This window comes from Colias eurytheme, chromosome 3, assembly GCF_061535395.1.
Source record: "Colias eurytheme isolate Ceu_HAF_F1 chromosome 3, ilColEury1 Martin Lab GWU primary, whole genome shotgun sequence".
NCBI classification, from domain to species: Eukaryota; Metazoa; Arthropoda; class Insecta; order Lepidoptera; family Pieridae; genus Colias; species Colias eurytheme.
In genome coordinates, this window is record NC_142982.1 from 9919479 (window position 1) to 9937917 (window position 18439).

The 18439-nt window shown below is 32.7% G+C and overlaps 1 protein-coding gene across 1 annotated transcript in view; it reads left to right on the forward strand.

Moving 5' to 3' along the window:
• Positions 1 to 643: 643 nt before the first annotated feature.
• The window catches only part of 5-HT2A (5-hydroxytryptamine receptor 2A), a 36469-nt gene continuing 18673 nt past the window's right edge, over positions 644 to 18439 (forward strand). Inside the window, exons 1-4 of the mRNA XM_090120055.1 lie at positions 644 to 1425; positions 1857 to 1959; positions 8767 to 8888; positions 16010 to 16208. Of these exons, the coding sequence (XP_089976181.1) occupies positions 774 to 1425; positions 1857 to 1959; positions 8767 to 8888; positions 16010 to 16208 (1076 nt within the window). The 5' untranslated portion in view covers positions 644 to 773. The remainder of the gene's footprint in view (positions 1426 to 1856; positions 1960 to 8766; positions 8889 to 16009; positions 16209 to 18439) is intronic.

Here is an 18439-nt window from a genome sequence, read left to right on the forward strand (position 1 = left end):
CTTCAAGGATATAGGATGCAGTTTACGACTTTGCATATCAAGACTATATTGCAGTGTGGGTAATGATGCATATTTTTCAATGGTCATAAAGGTTTACAGCCGCATAATCGTTTTACAGTTGTGTGGTATTAAAATGCTATATTTTTCATCGTTCTGCAATCGTAACATGTATAATCTCATATTATTTACAAGAGATATTTCCTGTACATATTTATTGAAATCGATCATTATGCCAATAAAAATGTCGATGACGCGCAACAATTCACCTATTGTAGTATCGAATTAAGGTATTTGTGTTCTCACAATCATACTCTTTAGGAAAGGGGTTTAGATAATGAATTTCCTTGTACTTTGTGGAGAGGAAAAACTAATTACCACTGGCATTTCTCGTAGATTTCCTTTTTCCGCCAGTTAGTGCTTACGTGGACTTTTGTTCTTTTTAAGTGAATCCGCAAGAAGCTATTTTAAGACAGCGCCTTGATGTGTAATGAAAATTTTCTCGGTTAGACTCTGGTTCTAGAAATTCAATACCGTTTAATTCTATTTTAAAGGAACAGAAAATTGTATTTTATGTACCTATTTCAATTTATTTTTATAGTTCAACGAAAAATTTCAATGTTATTCTTTTATCTTTACAGATAAATAAACTTCGGAGATGAAATATTGAGCGGCAAAATGCTTCAAGACAGAATAACTTAACATCATTTGAACGTGATATACGATGACAAAATTTATCTATCCGGCGTTGCAGCGATGTCATAAATTTTCCTGCTATGACTAATATCACCTCCGAACAGCTTGAAGATTTCAAATGCAGACTCATCACGGGCCCCAGCTGTTCGGATGAAATAATATCTGGACTCGAATGTACAGGAAACGCTTCGTCCCTCTACAACTGCGAGTTAAACTTGGATATTCAAAATGAAACTTCATACACATGCATTAAGTGCTTCAATAACAGCATGGGAAATAGCAGCGACTATACTCCATGCGATTTTAGATTCAAGTTAAACCTCATGACTGCGGTTTTCGAGAGTGCATTGAAAAATATGTGGTTACGGATACCGGATTGGAGCGCGTGTAATCAGAACAGTCTGGTCTGTTTTCCAAATTCGATTCGGACGTTGTACATTGACGTGTCTGATGATAGTGTTAACAGTAGTGCGTTAGAAAGTTATCAATGTACGTGGGACTATGGAAATGCTACGGATGTAGCGATCGGTACTCCAAAATACGAATGGACGTTTTTGTTTGTGATATTATTTATAGTAGCGGGTGGCGTGGGCAATATTTTAGTGTGTTTGGCTGTGTGTCTCGATAAAAGGTTGCAAAATGTGACGAACTATTTTCTGCTGTCGTTGGCGATAGCGGATCTGCTAGTCAGTTTATTTGTAATGCCAATGGGTGCAATTCCTGGGTTTTTAGGTAAGTAATTTATAATTATTGTTTTATAACTAGGTATATACTGAATAACTGTTAGCTAAGTAGCTGTTTCGTTGAAAGTGCTTCTTCATCTTAATAACTACTTGACCGATTTGTTATCTTTCACCAATAAGTTCAAGCATTATTCGCAAATGACAGGTGCTATATATTTTTTCGGGGTTAACCCAGATGGGGGAAAGCAGTTAGTTATGCGTAGTCACTAGTTGCAGATCAGATGAATTTTTAAGAAGAAAAAACCAAGATGGCAATTTATTGTTAGATCATATTTTCGATTGAGTTATAAACCATTTCAAGATATACGTAACGTTCATCATTTCGGGTTAGTAAATGAGCCGATTTTTTCATTGACTTCTGAAAAAACAAGGTTAATACTTTAACACCAAATGTTTCCACAAAATAAACTATATTCCCAGGTTACTGGCCGCTGGGCGTGGTGTGGTGCAACGTGTACGTGACGTGTGACGTGCTGGCCTGTTCCGCGAGCATCATGCACATGTGCTTCATCAGTATCGGCAGGTATTTAAATTGCTTCGTTCTATTTGGCTGCTTTTTGGTGTGATTTGTTTTCGAAGTGTGATTGACAATGAATAGAAATATAATTAATTACTTTTGAAGTGAAACTTCTTTAGGCGGGGTGAGAGTAAAATTTCAAGGTCGTGTCATGGCAATATGGCCGTATCTTTGAATCTTGCCATAGAAGTTTCGCTTTTCACACGTGTGCTCGGCACACACGTTCTTTTCTTGCCACCATGAAAAAACAACTATTAATAAAAATGTTTAATGATTACTACTGTACTGATTTTAAGAGGAGACCCCGTGACTGTACAGAATATATTATTGAATAGAATAATACTCATAGTACCAATATAGTTATGCCTATGCATAGCACACAATTATGTGTGAAGAATTGTTAAGGGATTATATTAAGCCAATAATTTATGCTTACTAGCCACTTATATTATTGTTGTGATACCTTATTTAAAAGCTTTTAGGACTTTTTCTTTAAATCTCAATCATCATTTATTAAGTTCTTCTCCATCAATATAACTTCTAAACAACGAATATAGAACAATTATTTGTCCAGACTCCAGGCATTGATCATAATTATCGTTTTCATAGAATAGTATCTAAATAGAACTTAAGCGTAAATTCCTAACACAGATTCTCTGTTTTCAAAGTTCGGATAGTTAGAACTAAGCTATCTTGAACAATACCCGTATGCTTAAATGAAGATATGTTAACTTCTTAGTGTTCAGTATTTTTTTTCCTATCTCATATTAAGATGAGATCTAGTTTCTTTACTAAGATCTTCCTAACACAAACTACTATTATTCATGTCTTGTATACTTACAGTGAATTATTATGACCATAATATGTTAAATTCCTTTTCAATGAACTCTTTTGAAACTATGCATTGAACTATATTGATAAGAATTTATTTCAAAGAGGTGTTCCCATTTCGTATATTTGTTTTACGTGTGCTACAGCCGAACTTTTTACGAGGTTAGCCAATTTTATGATCCTCCTGTTATTTGAAAGATGCTTCACATGTTTATACAGTGCATTTTATAATCTGACGAATAGTTTTTGAGTTTCTTAATAACGTGTCAAGTGTTTCTGGCTGTAGTCGAAAATATTTTATTTTTTCATATAACATTGTCTTGATGTCAGTTTCTATAGCTTTCTTCCTATTGCTTATCAAATTGTACAAAATGATACTTAATTTAATTATCAACCCCTCTTTAATTAGCATAATTATCCTTAGGAAAACGTCTAATAAATCTTATTTCCCACTGGGAATGTAAATAAGGAAGTATGCTATATTTTGTTCCTCTTTTGAGTTAACTTACTCCTTTATCTTGACATAGATTTATTTTATTTTTGAAGTGAAAACTTCTTAAGCGGCGTTGGGTATAAAATCTTAAACTCGCGTCAGGACACGTGGCCTGATCGAAAAAGCGTAAGACGGATGTTTTTTTTAGCCCTTATATTCCATGCGTAAGACGGATACCATTCCAAAATATCAAACATGCTGAACGTTAATAATCAAGTTTTCACTTCTGCCGGCACTCCCGGAGTGCAACCCGTCTTTTTTTTATACATATTTAGCCTTCATTAATTAATTAAAGATAACGGTCACAAACATGTTAAATCCATAATCGAAAAATGAATAGATATGATTAGCAGTAAATAATATAGAAAGAAATATGTTTCAATGGTCCGAATAAAAATCCGTATTTACTTAATATTTTTAATACAAACATCATCACGATATCCCTGTTGGGGATCTAATATATTTTTATCGGTAGCAGATAATAGGGCAAATGGGTCCAGGGTTTATTTTATGGTAAACGATTAGCTTCACTCATAGATATTCATAACGTTAGGACTTAGGGTACACGCGAGTATGATGGAGGTGGCTTAAGAATTGCATTTTAGAATGTTAAATTAAAAAAAACTTTACTTCAGTTACATATAGGTATACACATATGTTCTATTATTACAAAAAAAATATAGTTTTATGATTTACTTAAATAATTACTAATGGTAAAATTCAATCTAACTGCAATGTTCATTGCTGTATTGTGTTGAGTTGTATTACAAAAATAATTTCTGATATTAAAAGACTCATGTTACTTCGTCTACGTAGAAAAAATAGAGGATCAAGTAAAGTTCAATAATTTACAGATGAATTGTCACCGGCTAGTCGATCTTTTCATTTTTCGCTAAGAGAAAATATTAGTCATATTCCATATTTCCAACGCAGCATCCTAATAGAATAGATTGGTTCTTTATCTTTACGACGCCGGGCCGCTTACCCTAATCATGGCAGGAATGGAGATATTGTAACAATGACGGGGAAAATTCGTTCAGAAACAATTTTATTCTGTTACAGTATGTCGTATTTTTCTATCAATAAACTGTGTTTGTAACTAAGTTTTCTCTTTTAAATTTTTTTATTAAGTTTCTTCAAGTTACAAATAGACTAGTGTCTATGAGAACGCCATAATACTCCACTATATATTTTTTGAAAGAAAATGGAAAGAGATATAACATTTGGTCGCTGATTTTGAAACAATCATCGTTCTTTTATAATGGTTACTTAAATATCAGTTATTTTACATTAAGAATAACTGGAATCATTACGTTCTGTAGAGTTGAGTATTTGTTATTATTTTTTATTGTAGCATAACCTATCCTACTAGTAAATGGATGAGCCTTTGCTATAAATATATCATAAAGTACATAATATTCTCCAACCCTTAAACCAACAATGTTAGCGCCATTTTAAGATTAGCTACATTACTTCTGTATATTCCTTTTAGCCCCAAAATCACTGCGCACCGAGTTTCGAACACAAACCCAGCTCATGTAGCGTTTTGAACATATATTGAGACTTAATTCAACGAGATAGAGTTCAAAATAGTGCTTTATAAATAATCCTTTTAACTGTTATTACAGTTGAAATCGTGTGGAATTTTGCTTCATATTACAAAGCTGTTTGGCTTAAACCGTTTTTGAACTGGAAAACTCGGTCCAACCGGACGTAATACGTACCAGCCACGGTTTGAATGATTTATTTTATTACAATTTTGTTTATGTAATCTTTATTCGTCGGAATTAGATATAGATTTATATTTTCTCACGTCATTTAGCAGCGGGTTTGAGTTAATACTAATAATAACAAAACGAAAATGAAAACAAAATAAAACATTGTACTTAGTTGAAAAATTTTCATCTTAAATCTTTATTGCAAATTAGCTGGAGAATTGTTTTAGACAAGTTTTAGAAAACATGGATGATAATAAATTACACTTAAATATTTATACAAATCCTGATAAAAACGTAAATTTAACACATAAGTTATACTTTATGCAAGTTCTTATCATATTATTAAACACGGATAAGCTCACAGACGAGTTACACCAAATAAAATTTGCCAGAGTAACTACACCCCAGAGAGAAATACGTCTGATACGCGGAATAATTTTAAAGAATTGTTCCTCAAAAATGCAATACATTTTTGCTAAAATCATAAAGATAGTGAACCAGACAAGACATGCTTTTGAAATAGAATGAAAACATCTCAAACGACATCGTAAAAGTGGAATTTTAAAGTACCATTGGACTTTATTTTCTTTGAATAAAAAACAAGGACTTGTTGTTTCGTCTAACATTAATTTATTTTATAAAAACACTAACAAATGTCCCATACAACACTTCTTATGTTTGATACAAAGTCTTGTATATTCAGTTGATAATGTTTGAGAAAAAAGAGTTATATTCTGTACTAAACATTGAGAAACGGTAATAGAATGGTTGAAATTAGCTGAACTATGTTAATAGCGATGAAACGTAAACATGTCTATGGTGTAGGTATTGATCTGACGCATTTCATATAGTCGCTACACATATTTTTAGCTTCCCGTAATATTTTCAAATCACATGGGAAGTTTATTTGGGAAGTGACGATGCAATATGGTTATGTTGATTTGATGTTCTGTATTCGTAGTAATAAAATCGGGAAAGTGCTTGTTGGATTGTAAAAATATATACAATTTTAAGATAACTTGCAGTTTCCGTAAATTGCGACAAAACAGACAGCGATATTTTCTTTTATTTTTGTTCAGAATTTAAACATTTTTCACACAATATTATATTGAGCTAGATTTAACAAAGAAGCCAGAATTATCCGTTTTCTTGCCTTATTGTCCCTCTAGTCTGAATATTAATTTACACTTATTTGATTTTTTTCGGATTTCTAATACAAATCTGATGCTGCTACAATAACTACTTCTCATAATTATTATTTCACGACACTATGAAGCAGTTACTAGTATACAATGCCAATGTTCGAAAATAAAATGACCATGGCATACCTGTTACTGTTCTTCATAATCGGATAGACAGCAAAAAATATGTATTTACAGATAAGTACGAAATATGAAATCGATACATGAATTAGTCGAAATAATAACTCAAAGCGAATCATACTTTTATGTGTTTATTATGTATCCACACAAACCCTTTTCACTTATTTAAAAGATTTAATATATTTTCTTTGGATTAAATATTCTAAAAGCGGGATGTAAAGTCGTCCGTAAAATTGCAAATCAATCTAATTTACAAGCGGTCAAGAGTGCAATTCAGGGAAAATTTTACCTCTCTTGGGGAAATAAGGATCCGTCATCATTAGGCTTTTACCAGAAGTATTCCTAACTTTTCGAGACTGTGGCGAAGTTTAATATGAGTTGCAAAGAAAATTATATTTTGATTCCTGCGACAGGTGTCAAATTAGTTTTGAAAAGTTTGTCGGCCAATAAAAATTATGTAAATGAGATGTTAAAGGAAAAATACTTTTTAATTTTTTGATACAGTGAAGATGGACAGAAATCAAATTTAGGTTTAGGCCTTTAATCCCAAATCTCACTATTACAATTTAATTATTTTATGGTTGAAAAAATTTATTTCAACGTGAGAAGTGGTTCAAACATAGGAACAAAAATACACAACAATTTTTATAGACATTTGGAAAAAAAATTACGTCCGTCAAAAACAATCAGTTATTTTATCACTTATTCTAATCCCTGAATTTCAAATGATTATTGACAAATCGTACCGATGAAATTAATGTAAACACTTAGCATAAACTTTATAATTATTCTGTGTAGTATTTATTACAAGCCAATATCTACTTAACTAATGGTCTTACTTTGCTCAAATCTATTTGGGATAAGTCAAATCTTGTATTAACTTAAGATGAACTTCCAAACTTATAAAAGCGTTGACCCAGCCAAAGATTTATTAATTTACTACTTGGCTGATAGCTTATATGTATTCAAGTGATTACACTTATTAAAAGTGAGCAAACAAAACTGGATGGAGTTAATAGGCAGAATTTTGAATTGATAATTGATTTGATCAAGATTGACTGACCGGTTGGCTTAGTTGGTATTGGCCCTGCCTTCCAAGCCAGAGGTCGTGGGTTCGATTCCCACCCGGGGCAAATATTTGTGAGATGATCATATTTATTTGCTCTTTGTCTGGGTGTTTTATCTATTTATTTAAAATTATATATGTATGTTTATCAGCTATCTGGTTTCCATAACACAAGCGAAAGCTTAGTATGGGATCAGATCGTTCCGTGTGTGAAAATTGTCCTGAAATATTTATTTATTTATCAATGTACGAGAAGGCTTATGTCACATACAAGAAAATAACATTAGCGCTGGCGCGCACGAGCAACTTTGTCTCCGCAACTATTTTGTCTCTCCCATCAATTGTATGGGGAGTTGCGTCGCTACGTGCGCGCACTTTCATACTAGCCCATGGGTGGAGAGACAAATAAGTTGCGGAGACAAAATAGTTGTGGACACAAAGATGCTCGTGCGCGCTAGCTCCTGCAGTGTTTAATTAGTATAGTTTGAAAAATTCTTGGAGTCAAATATACTCAATTCAGAAACAAATAGCAATAACATTTTCAATTAGCAAACGTAGGTATAAGAACAATATTTTTCTTCTCTCTATTGTTGGGTTTACTATTACCTAATTAAAATCCATAAATATATTTCAAACCATTTGTGACTATAGCTTGTATTACAGAAGCTATAAAAGTCACCTTGGTATTAAAAACAAATCAAATATAAGTAGATAACTGGAGAAGTTTGAAAGCAATCAGTATTATTTCCAAGGATGAGGGCATTAATGAGTAAATGGAATTCATTACGATGGTTTAACTTAGAAAGAATTTTGATTGAACTGAAAGCGGATCCAACTTTTTAATGTGGTTTTCTTTTATCTTAATGTTTAAGGGCGAAATGTTAGTAATTGCCTAAAAGTTTTATTATAAGTAATGTAACTTTCTTGTCCTCATTTTGAATGGCAATTTCATGTAAAGCTAATTAAACTATGTTGAAAGGTCTACTTGTGAGTGTCTCGTGAATGAAGGGAGTTTTTTACAAAGCTTATACGACTGTAGAATTGACTCGTTCCTGGGTATATTAAACTCTCTTATTATCTTACTTATTTTTAAGCTATTGCATAGCTTCTATCGCGGGACTAGAGCGTGGGGACCGAATCCAGAAATTCCGTAACGAAAAAACCTCACGCTCCCCACTCCGACGGGCACGGAGGTGTGGCTTGAAGGCATGCTATGCAATAGCTTTACCGCGGCAGTCCCCGAGTGCCATACGTCTGTTTTTTATCAAGTTTCAGGTTATATAATTTCAAGCATAATTTTATTAACATGTCGTCGATTTCAAACATAAATCATAATATTTACGTCTATATATTATTAATGTTGACATTTTTCATATCATCCAGGTACTTAGGCATCAGGAATCCTCTCAAGAGTCGGCATCACTCGACCAAACGCGTGGTGGTGATAAAGATAGCCTTGGTGTGGTTGCTCAGCATGTTCGTGTCCAGTTCTATCACCGTTTTAGGTAAGTAATATTGTTTTGTATTTTAATACATTTGAATTAATTGTAACTTTGGATAATACCTTCACTAATGTTGAACAATTTTATTATAACTTCGTTAATTATTTAGACAATTTTTAAGTGTGTAATAAGCTTTATGTGTCATGGGAAATTTAATTAATCATAACTCGATTATACCGGAAGAAAGGTTGCATTTTACGAATATAAAACAAGAATTTAAAATGTAGATATGTGAATATATTATCTATACTAGCGTTTAGCTACTATTATCTATTCTGTGCCTATACAACAAAAACACCAGCTTGATGGATCTTTGTCTCTCAATTCATCTTGATAAAGGTTATGAGCTTTGAACAACTTTAATGCAGTACGGTTCTTGTTTTCTCACTAAGAATTACTTGTTGAATCATTGTGTATGTATAAACTACATAGAAACAGCGGGAAACCCGTGTAGTATGAAAATGCGAATACGTTTAACAATGCATGCGTCGGTTGATTTTCATTCGTCCGTGGTCACACGGTACAATGCGGAGTGCTTGCACCATTATTGTATGCGGTTGGGTTATGAATGGTTTATTGTGATAAAAATATGTGTGGTATTATTAAGATTCGTGATCAATTTAATAGATTAATAGTTTTTAATCAGGAAGAGGTTTTAAATGTATTTTTAGATATCGTTGCACGATTACAATAAAATATCCCTTCATAGCTATAGAACATACGGGCAGTACATATAAACGTCTGATACAACCATGTAAATAAAAAGCGTTATGATAATATCGATAATGTTTACTTCAAATTATTTACTTAATATCCTAAGGTCTAATTCACACGAGAGCTTTTTTAACGTCCGTTAAAAAAGCGTCCAAATAGAACAAATGCATTCCCAAGTATATGTTCACACGTCAGCGCTTTTAAAGCGCGACGTTTTTTTATCGCGCAGTGTTGTATTTTCAACGCTCGGCGTTGGGCGTTAAATAAAATAGGACATAGGAAACTTCTTACTATTATTCAGACGAGCGCTAAAAAAGCGCCTTACCTCAGAGTAACAGCCAGTCGTTGTACAGGTGGTATCGCCAAACGCATGTTGGTATCTTGAAGTTTTATTTGAGGCCCCACTATTTCCAACAATTCGTCAAAAGTTGTTATAGACATTCGAAAATAATTAAAAAAAATTCCGGGGTATTGCCTTAACTCTTCGTACAGTGTCACAAACTGCCCTTTTAAGTATCTCTGTTCATTCAGAGGATGTACCCAGAATGCCTTTTGTTTTCTTTTTCGTCTTTTAATAACACAAATCGCTAGTGCCATTAATTTAGCAGAAACCATTTCCACGTCCTACTGAAGCCAGAGACGAGACATGAGTGATTTTAAAGCGTTAGTATGAACAACCACAGAGAGAACGTTTAAAAAGCGCCAACGCCGGGTTTTAACGCAACGCTTTTTTAACTCTCGTGTGAATTAGACCTAAGGCTTCTAGCTGGGGCAAAGGGCGTGAACAGTACTTCGCTATGCGTCTCGATTTTAGAGCTTTTTTTATCTCGCTCCAGCATTTTCCAATTGACTTGGCCCACAGACATGTATCAAGATAGACTAAGCGAGTGTATGTACTTCCCGTGTCCAGACTAAGATTATGAAACTTACTTGACGCTGGCCTACACTCAGTCCGCGCTTGCAGTTCGCCAAGGAAAGACGTGAAGCTGAATAAAGTAAAATGCCGAATTACGCCGTTATAAACTGTAGAAACTCCACAGCTGTGAGTGGCCGAGTTGGCAGAGATGTTTCCTTCCACCGGTAAGTAATTTTCTAATCAGAATATGCACTATTTATTTTAAAATCAAATAAAGAATATCTGTGGAAAACGATCGTGACAAACACGGATACCAAATCATACGAAATGATTCGAAATACATTGCGGCTTTTACTTGGCACGGTAAAGATCGAGTCGTATGATAACAAGCAATGAATAGCGTCTTCTCATTTTTCTGTTCTCATTTTTCTGTCCAATTTTGTGGTTAGTGATGTTCATTTGATGCAACAGTTCTCGATTCTAATCGATTTTATAATCGAACAGAAAAATGATAATTTGAAGGAGCAATTTTTCAGAAAAAAAGGCATAGATTTTTTTTGTCATTTAATACGACTTGACCTAGAACTTTTAAGTATTTTAATACAAAGGTAGTAAAAATAAATATTATGACATGGACGCCATTAGTTAAAGTGTCATCTTGGGAGTTTTTTAAGAAAACTCCTTATTGCTTAGACTATGTTTGTTTTTTCAGTTTTCCAAGTAACCCGAACATAAAAGAAAAATGGATTGATGCAACGGGACATAAAGATTGATTGATTGACAGTTTCATTACTTTCTTTTGATGGCCTCTCTAGTACGTAGTACACGGTAACTCAATGGGCATATGTAAGAAAAAGCTAAAACACATTAGTTTACTTGTTAGAATATTAAAAGGTTTATAAATTTATTTTATCATTCCTCTGTCTATGGTAATTATCATTTTTCTGTCTTGAATCGATTTAGTAATCTAGTTTGATCTGATTTCTTTCGATTTACTTCGATGGGATAGGACGATACTAGAATCGCCGCGCGAGTGGCGTCCTAATCGATTTAGCGTAAAATGAAATTACCATCACTAAAAAGCGCTCGTGACGTCATAACGCGTCAAGGTCAGTACAAAAAATATGACACGCTTGGTTTTCATACAGATCGCGGTACTTGCGTAGTCTATCTATGTCTGTGACTTGGCCTCTGCGATAACAGTACGACGCCAAGTGAGCTTTGGACGGACACGTTTCCGTTTCTTCAAATTATAAAAAAAAAACAAAGAATGAGATTAGATTTCGTTCAAAAGTGAAAACACTAACTGTAATCTCAGAGTAAATTATTTCTTTATGAAAACTCATTTTATAAGTACTTTAAACTTAAATATTTCTTAGAATATTTCACGAACCTTTTCACGCATTAAAATACAAATACGTAGGCTCTTTTCGCCTTTATCGTGCATGCTATTTGGCCGTAAAGCATTTCCTTGCTTGAAAGAGAAGCAGCCACGCGGAAAAGACCTTAAGACGTGCGGAATATATATATGTCACGGCTAAAGGTAGGTGAGAACATAAACTTAAGATTAGCCGGCTAAACTTAGGTTTATTTTCGACGAGGTGTTAATGTTAGTTTGTTCTATCTTTAGCCGGCTAAACTTAAGTGTAACCGCAGGCCCGTGGCTAAAAATGTCGGGGTGGGTAGATTTGGTTAGCGCCGGGCCGGTGGAGGGCTTGAGGGGCCCGCACAGTGCCAGAAAACACTCGCCCTGTTCCTTACATGTATTATAGTAACCAAATCTACCCACCCCGACTCAGGGCAGAAAGCTGGTGGCTAGGTTAGGTTAGGTTAGAACTCTTAAGACCCGCACGAGCCGAGCGAGCGCAGCGAGCGTGCTGCGGCAGCAGCCGGCGAAGTGCCAGAAAACACTCGCCCTGTTCCTTACATGTATTATAGTAACCAAATCTACCCACCCCGACATTTTTAGCCATGGGCCTGCGGTTACACTTAAGTTTAGCCGGCTAAAGATAGAACAAACTAACATTAACACCTCGTCGAAAATAAACCTAAGTTTAGCCGGCTAATCTTAAGTTTATGTTCTCACCTACCTTTAGCCGTAACATATATATTTTTAAAGCTGGCAAAAGGCCACGGCAATTTAACGCTTCGGTTGTAATTTTAAAATGGAATTGTAGGCATAGGTATATTCATATTTTAATTTAACTCAATAATTATACTAAAATCGTATTTTTGTATCAAAAAAGCTTAGTAATTAGTAAATTGCGTGTAGAATATTTCAGTGAAAAATAAAAATCCTTTGTGTGCTGCTGCACTGAACAAACTAAAATTGTTTGTTAAAAAACTATAGTTTAAAAGTTAGCGTTTAGAATATTTTTTTATTTTTTTAATTTCATAAATATTTGCGTCAATAGCAGTCGTTATAAAACCTAATATTATGTTCATGTATTTTAGAAAAAAAAAAACATTTCATAGATATTAAAAGCTTGTAAATATTAGAATATTTTTTATTTCATAACAATGTGTCATAATATGATTTATTTCGTATATGATATATATTTTGTTAAATAAGTCGCTTGGGGCATTTTACCATGTAGGAGCACTATGAAGGAATGTAACTAAAATTTATATTCTCATTATGAAACACTTTGAAGACTCGTTGGAAATGCTCCATAGGTAGCATTCCCAACTTCTTATTCTAGAAATTTTAATTGAGCAAACGTTTATTATCATTCGTTTTACTTGTAAACAGGAACAATGTAGTTGACTATTTAAGTAAATGTTTATTTATATAATAACTAGTGGTCCGCCCCGGCTTCGCCCGTTGTACCTACATGTTTAAACTATCTTAACTCTCAAGTTGGATCGAAATGAACATGGTGTGCGAATTTTATTATAATCGGTTAAGTGGTTTAGGAGTCCTTTGAGGACAAACATTGTGACACGAGATTTATATATATATTAAGATGATGATGATAGTGATTGGTTTATGTCATATATTTTGTAAACTTTAGTTTTTTTGAAAGCAATTCTGAAATATTGATTAAAAACGATTATTTGTCTTATTAGTTGATTATTTATCTGTTGATAATTTTTAATCAATTCTCATAAAATAATTATTAATTTATTTATGGAAATAACTATTTTATTTGTAGTAAATTATACGATGCATGTAACGAACTTTATGCTCTTTCGAGACATCTTTATATCCTGTCAAAAAGCTGTCGAAGCTTCTCTATACGTAAATAATGTTACAGTCTTTTCAAAATCTAAGAACAAACTATCTTTACGATCTCCAAAAGAAAATGTGTTCGCTGAATTGTGTGTTCTTTATAAAAATTTACAAGATTTTCCTATTTATAAATCAGTCATTTTTACAGTAGATATTTCCGCTCATTTTGTGGCAGGTGTACACTGTAGCTAATAGTTACATGATACGTTTATTTTAGTTTCTAATGTTTTTCACTAATTTAGTTGTCTCTCAGTTACAACTTACAAGCAATTGGATGCCCTCCACTTCCTGTAATTATATTATTTTCTGTATATTTTCTCACTGCTGTTTTTTTTTAATTTTTTTACCAAGGCATATTTAAAGTATTGAGTCATATCATATCATATCCATTTATATTAAACATACATACATACGACTTACTTTTGCAAATCAATAGATTATTATAAATTGTACTTACCTCGTTTCAAAAGCATTTACATAAATTATTTTTGATATAACAGCACAAACGTACTCATTGATGTTACAATAATAGAAATAACACAACACACTTTTTTAACGTGAATTGTAACACATTATTGAACAGCCTGTCACCCTCATCACCTTTTTACAGCAAATAATCGTTTTCACATTACGTATAATTGAAGTTACCCTCACGCTTCAAAGCTTTTGATATTTTTATAACTCAAGCGATTCATACGAACAAGGTTAGAAGGTTGTGATCCAAAATCGAATTGTGCCCTATTTTATGAATCATTTCACTCATAACCTCCTAAAAGTTGTCGGCATTCGGCGATTTTCCATGTAATAACAAATCTCGAAACCTCGTTACATACCTATGAAAAATACGGTATAACAAGGGCAAAACTGCTCAAACGTGAGATATAACTTTATATTATCGAATAAATAAAAGGACAACTTACATACCTACTATATTTTTTTGTAAACGTTTTTCTGATAATATTTCGTCACATAAAAAAGCAGTCACAATTTTTTTTGTAAATGTAATAATAGGTACCGATTATTTTGAACTAGTGACAGGCAAAGTTTAAAATTATTGTCGTCGTCGTATTAAATTATAATTAAATCTTAAGTGTATTACGTATATTTACGTTGCGTTCATTCTAAAAAATTCTTGGCTATGAAAATAATATTAATCTATTTCATGAAAATATTTAATTGTATCTAGTAGTAGCACCCCTGACATTCAAAAGACATCCATAAACAAAATATATTACACATATTTTTCAAAAGTGCCCATTAAGGGCTCTTCCATCGGCACTACATATAGGGCGCTCTCAATCTCGCCGCGAAGTGAATATTCCTAAGTATGTAATTTCCCATTTGAATGCGAAGAGAAAACATCAAAATATTCTTTGACGAACGCGTACGGCATAATAAATGGCGGGGGTCCAAGTGAAATTGTTCTGAACGTAATAATCATGTACGTGAGGGTGAAAAAATGCGTCAAAGAGAGAATTCAGTTAATCCCTCTTTGTAGGCTACAACGATCGAGGCTTTATTGTGCGTAATTTAAACTTTGACTTGCTGATTGGAATCTGATGCGTCCGATGTTCAAAGATTATTTGATTAGATGAGCGATTTCGGATAACGGTTTTTTATTAAAGTCTTACTAATTTGGTGAGATGAACATTGTTGAAATTCCATTTCGTATTTTTCAATTAAATATAGATATTGAGGGTATAAAATTATATTAAATATTTAACAAAACATTGATATTTGTACGCTTATAATATCCTACTTATTCATAAACATTATTAAAAAAATATATTGTAATAAGAAAATGCTCCAAAGAATTAAATTACTGCACAATTCGTAACAATTAGCTTTAGAATTTCTATTTCAGGAGTAAAAGCTTGTTATTAAATTTTTATTAGATTATCGCTATATTGCAAAGACTTCGTGTACCCTAATAATTTTATACATTTCGAAAAATTTTGCTGTTCTATGTTAATTTTTAATAATTAGCTATTGTTCGAACCCTTATAATATTAATTTACAAAATTTACCTCCAATTAACATTTATTTGACGAAAGGAAATTGCTATTAATCATAGCGGTAGCGTTGTACCAACAAATGATCGTCGGTGATTGCTGCGTTTATGGCGATTATGAATAAAAAAAAACATCTATGTCGGACGATCATAGACATAATTATTATATTAAGCCATCTAAACTATCGTGATTGCTTCTACTCGCCCAACGTATTGTGAAGAGTGCCCATTAGGTCAAAATCTAATCAGTACATTATTTACATATTTTATCTAGCTGACATTTCTGAATTTAACCAAACCATTTCTTCTAGGTCTGATCAACAAACAGAACATAATGCCAACCCCAGAGCTATGCGTGATAAACAATAGATTGTTCTGGATATTCGGTTCATTGGTGGCGTTCTATATCCCAATGTTAACTATGGTGGCATCTTTTGCGTTGACTGTGCAACTGCTGAAGAGACAGGCGAGGCTTGCTGCTACTCCTGTACCTGGAGGCACGCAAAGAAGGTAAGAAAAGAAATCTATTAAAATTTTAAAAATAATTTGCTTTTGTAAAAAGAGATCTTTTGATGATAAAATAGGTGATAGTATTTCATGTTTTGTCTTATATTTCTTGAAAATATAAAAACCATCAACCACCGACCGAGTAGTTACTTCGGACAACTTAGGTTCAAGTGGATAAAAAATAAAAATAAATATAATGTTAAACTAACTCACATGTATCCAATAAAAATAAATATCTGTTTCTTATCATGTGTATTAAGAAACTTAGTTTCATTATATTATGGATGGTAGTGCAATTATTGCATGCAATAAAATAACCGTAATGGATGTAACAAAAGTCTTTCTAAAAGATATATAACCGAAGCAAGCAAGATTGATTCCATTTTAATGACCTTTCTCCATTCTGCTCCTTTACTGTCAATATAACATGCGAATAGAATCGAGAAACATTATATTTTTCAAGCGTAAAATATCATCATTTCTCATATATTCTCATTAAAAACTAATTTAAATAATAATTAACTATTTGATTGTATATTTCAAGCAATTATTATGAAAACAAAACACCATTAAAATGAACACATTAATGCAATAGGAACATTCAAACGTTAATATCGCTTGCTAACTATCTATACAGTTTCAAAATCCCAGAGGAAAACGGGTACCTAGCTATTTCATTTAGTGCTTCACATTATAACTGTACTTCCAATGTATTGAATGGGAAATGTAACCCGAACTAATGGTTAAATCGCTGACAATTCTGGAACAATTGAGAACTTACCTCTAGAGTTTAGTATAAAAATGTTCTAAAATGGTATACGAAAAAGAGAGTCTAATATTATCGCTACGTTAATGTTGCCATTGCAAGGAAAATTACGTACTAAAAGCTGATAAAAGTATTAAGACAATAATCTTATGTGGCTAAATGTTTCTTTCTGAATAATAAAAATAACATTATATTACTTGCACGATTATTATCAAACTGGAATAAACCGATAACATCCTAAAACCTCCAATCGGATCGACTTCGACTCGAATATCTCAACAATCCATTGTTATTATAAGAATGTTTTTGCCACGGGTAATATAAATACTATACTAGTTTTGGCTAACCTAACTTTCCAAGAGTCACTTACACTAGCAGTTGCTATTTATTAAATTATAGTTGATGAAGAGATCAATTAAAAAGTTTTGCGTGAAATATTATCTATAAGCATTTACATAGTTAGATTAGTAAAACTGGATAAATATTTTCACAAACTCTTTCGGCCAGTTTATGCGCTTAGTTTCGGATATACTTGAGCTTATTTTTATTACAAACCAACTTTCCTCGTAACTCCTTCCCAAACATTGATAAAAGACTCGGATTCAATCCAAATCTATCATGAATTATGCTTTATGCTCCTTTATATTCGTAGTTAGAGATTCATGCAATCATTTTCAATGCCAAATAATTTACATATTTTGTACGTAACTCATGTATAAGTTGTATGAAATTTCATTTGTTATAACGCGACCTACACGAGTGTTATAAGCATAAAACATGTTTTATGATTGCAATAAATCAATACATTTGTTTTAATATTGTGTTCGAATAATGATTTATACTAATGTATTATTGTTAATGCACACCACAAAATCATTGTATATTTTTGTTATATTGCTGGGCTGTTGAGTGCTGTGGAAGATATTTGTAATTTTACAGATATAGTTAAAACATCCATTGAAAATCATATAAAAAGTCTACCGAAAATCATAAAATAATATATCAGTGAAAAAGTTTCTACAAGGTTGCTTCGTAATTGTGTTGTAAAGATTGTAGTTGTGATTGTAGTAGTAATTGGGCATGTTCCATTGGGCAGTAGATGGGCGTGTATAACATAAGACATCTTAGAAATAATAACAAGCCTTTTTTATTTACTGTATGATATGAAATTCACACAATAATCCATGTATATCACAAACAACCACATCACTCATTATGATTATTTCAATTTGTTATATCTCTTTGGCTTTCGTTATTTTCATATAGTCTCTCCCATCTCCCAAGTCTTTAACGCCTTTCTAATTGTTATAGAGGCCTATTTTTTCTCATATTACCTTGTAATATTAATCATTACCATTATTTATGTTATATTAACGTACCAAAAGAACATTAAGTCAAAATATAAGAAAATAAAGCTCACCCGCATCAAATAGGCTCAAGGGTAATACCGCTAAAAGGGGATCCTGCA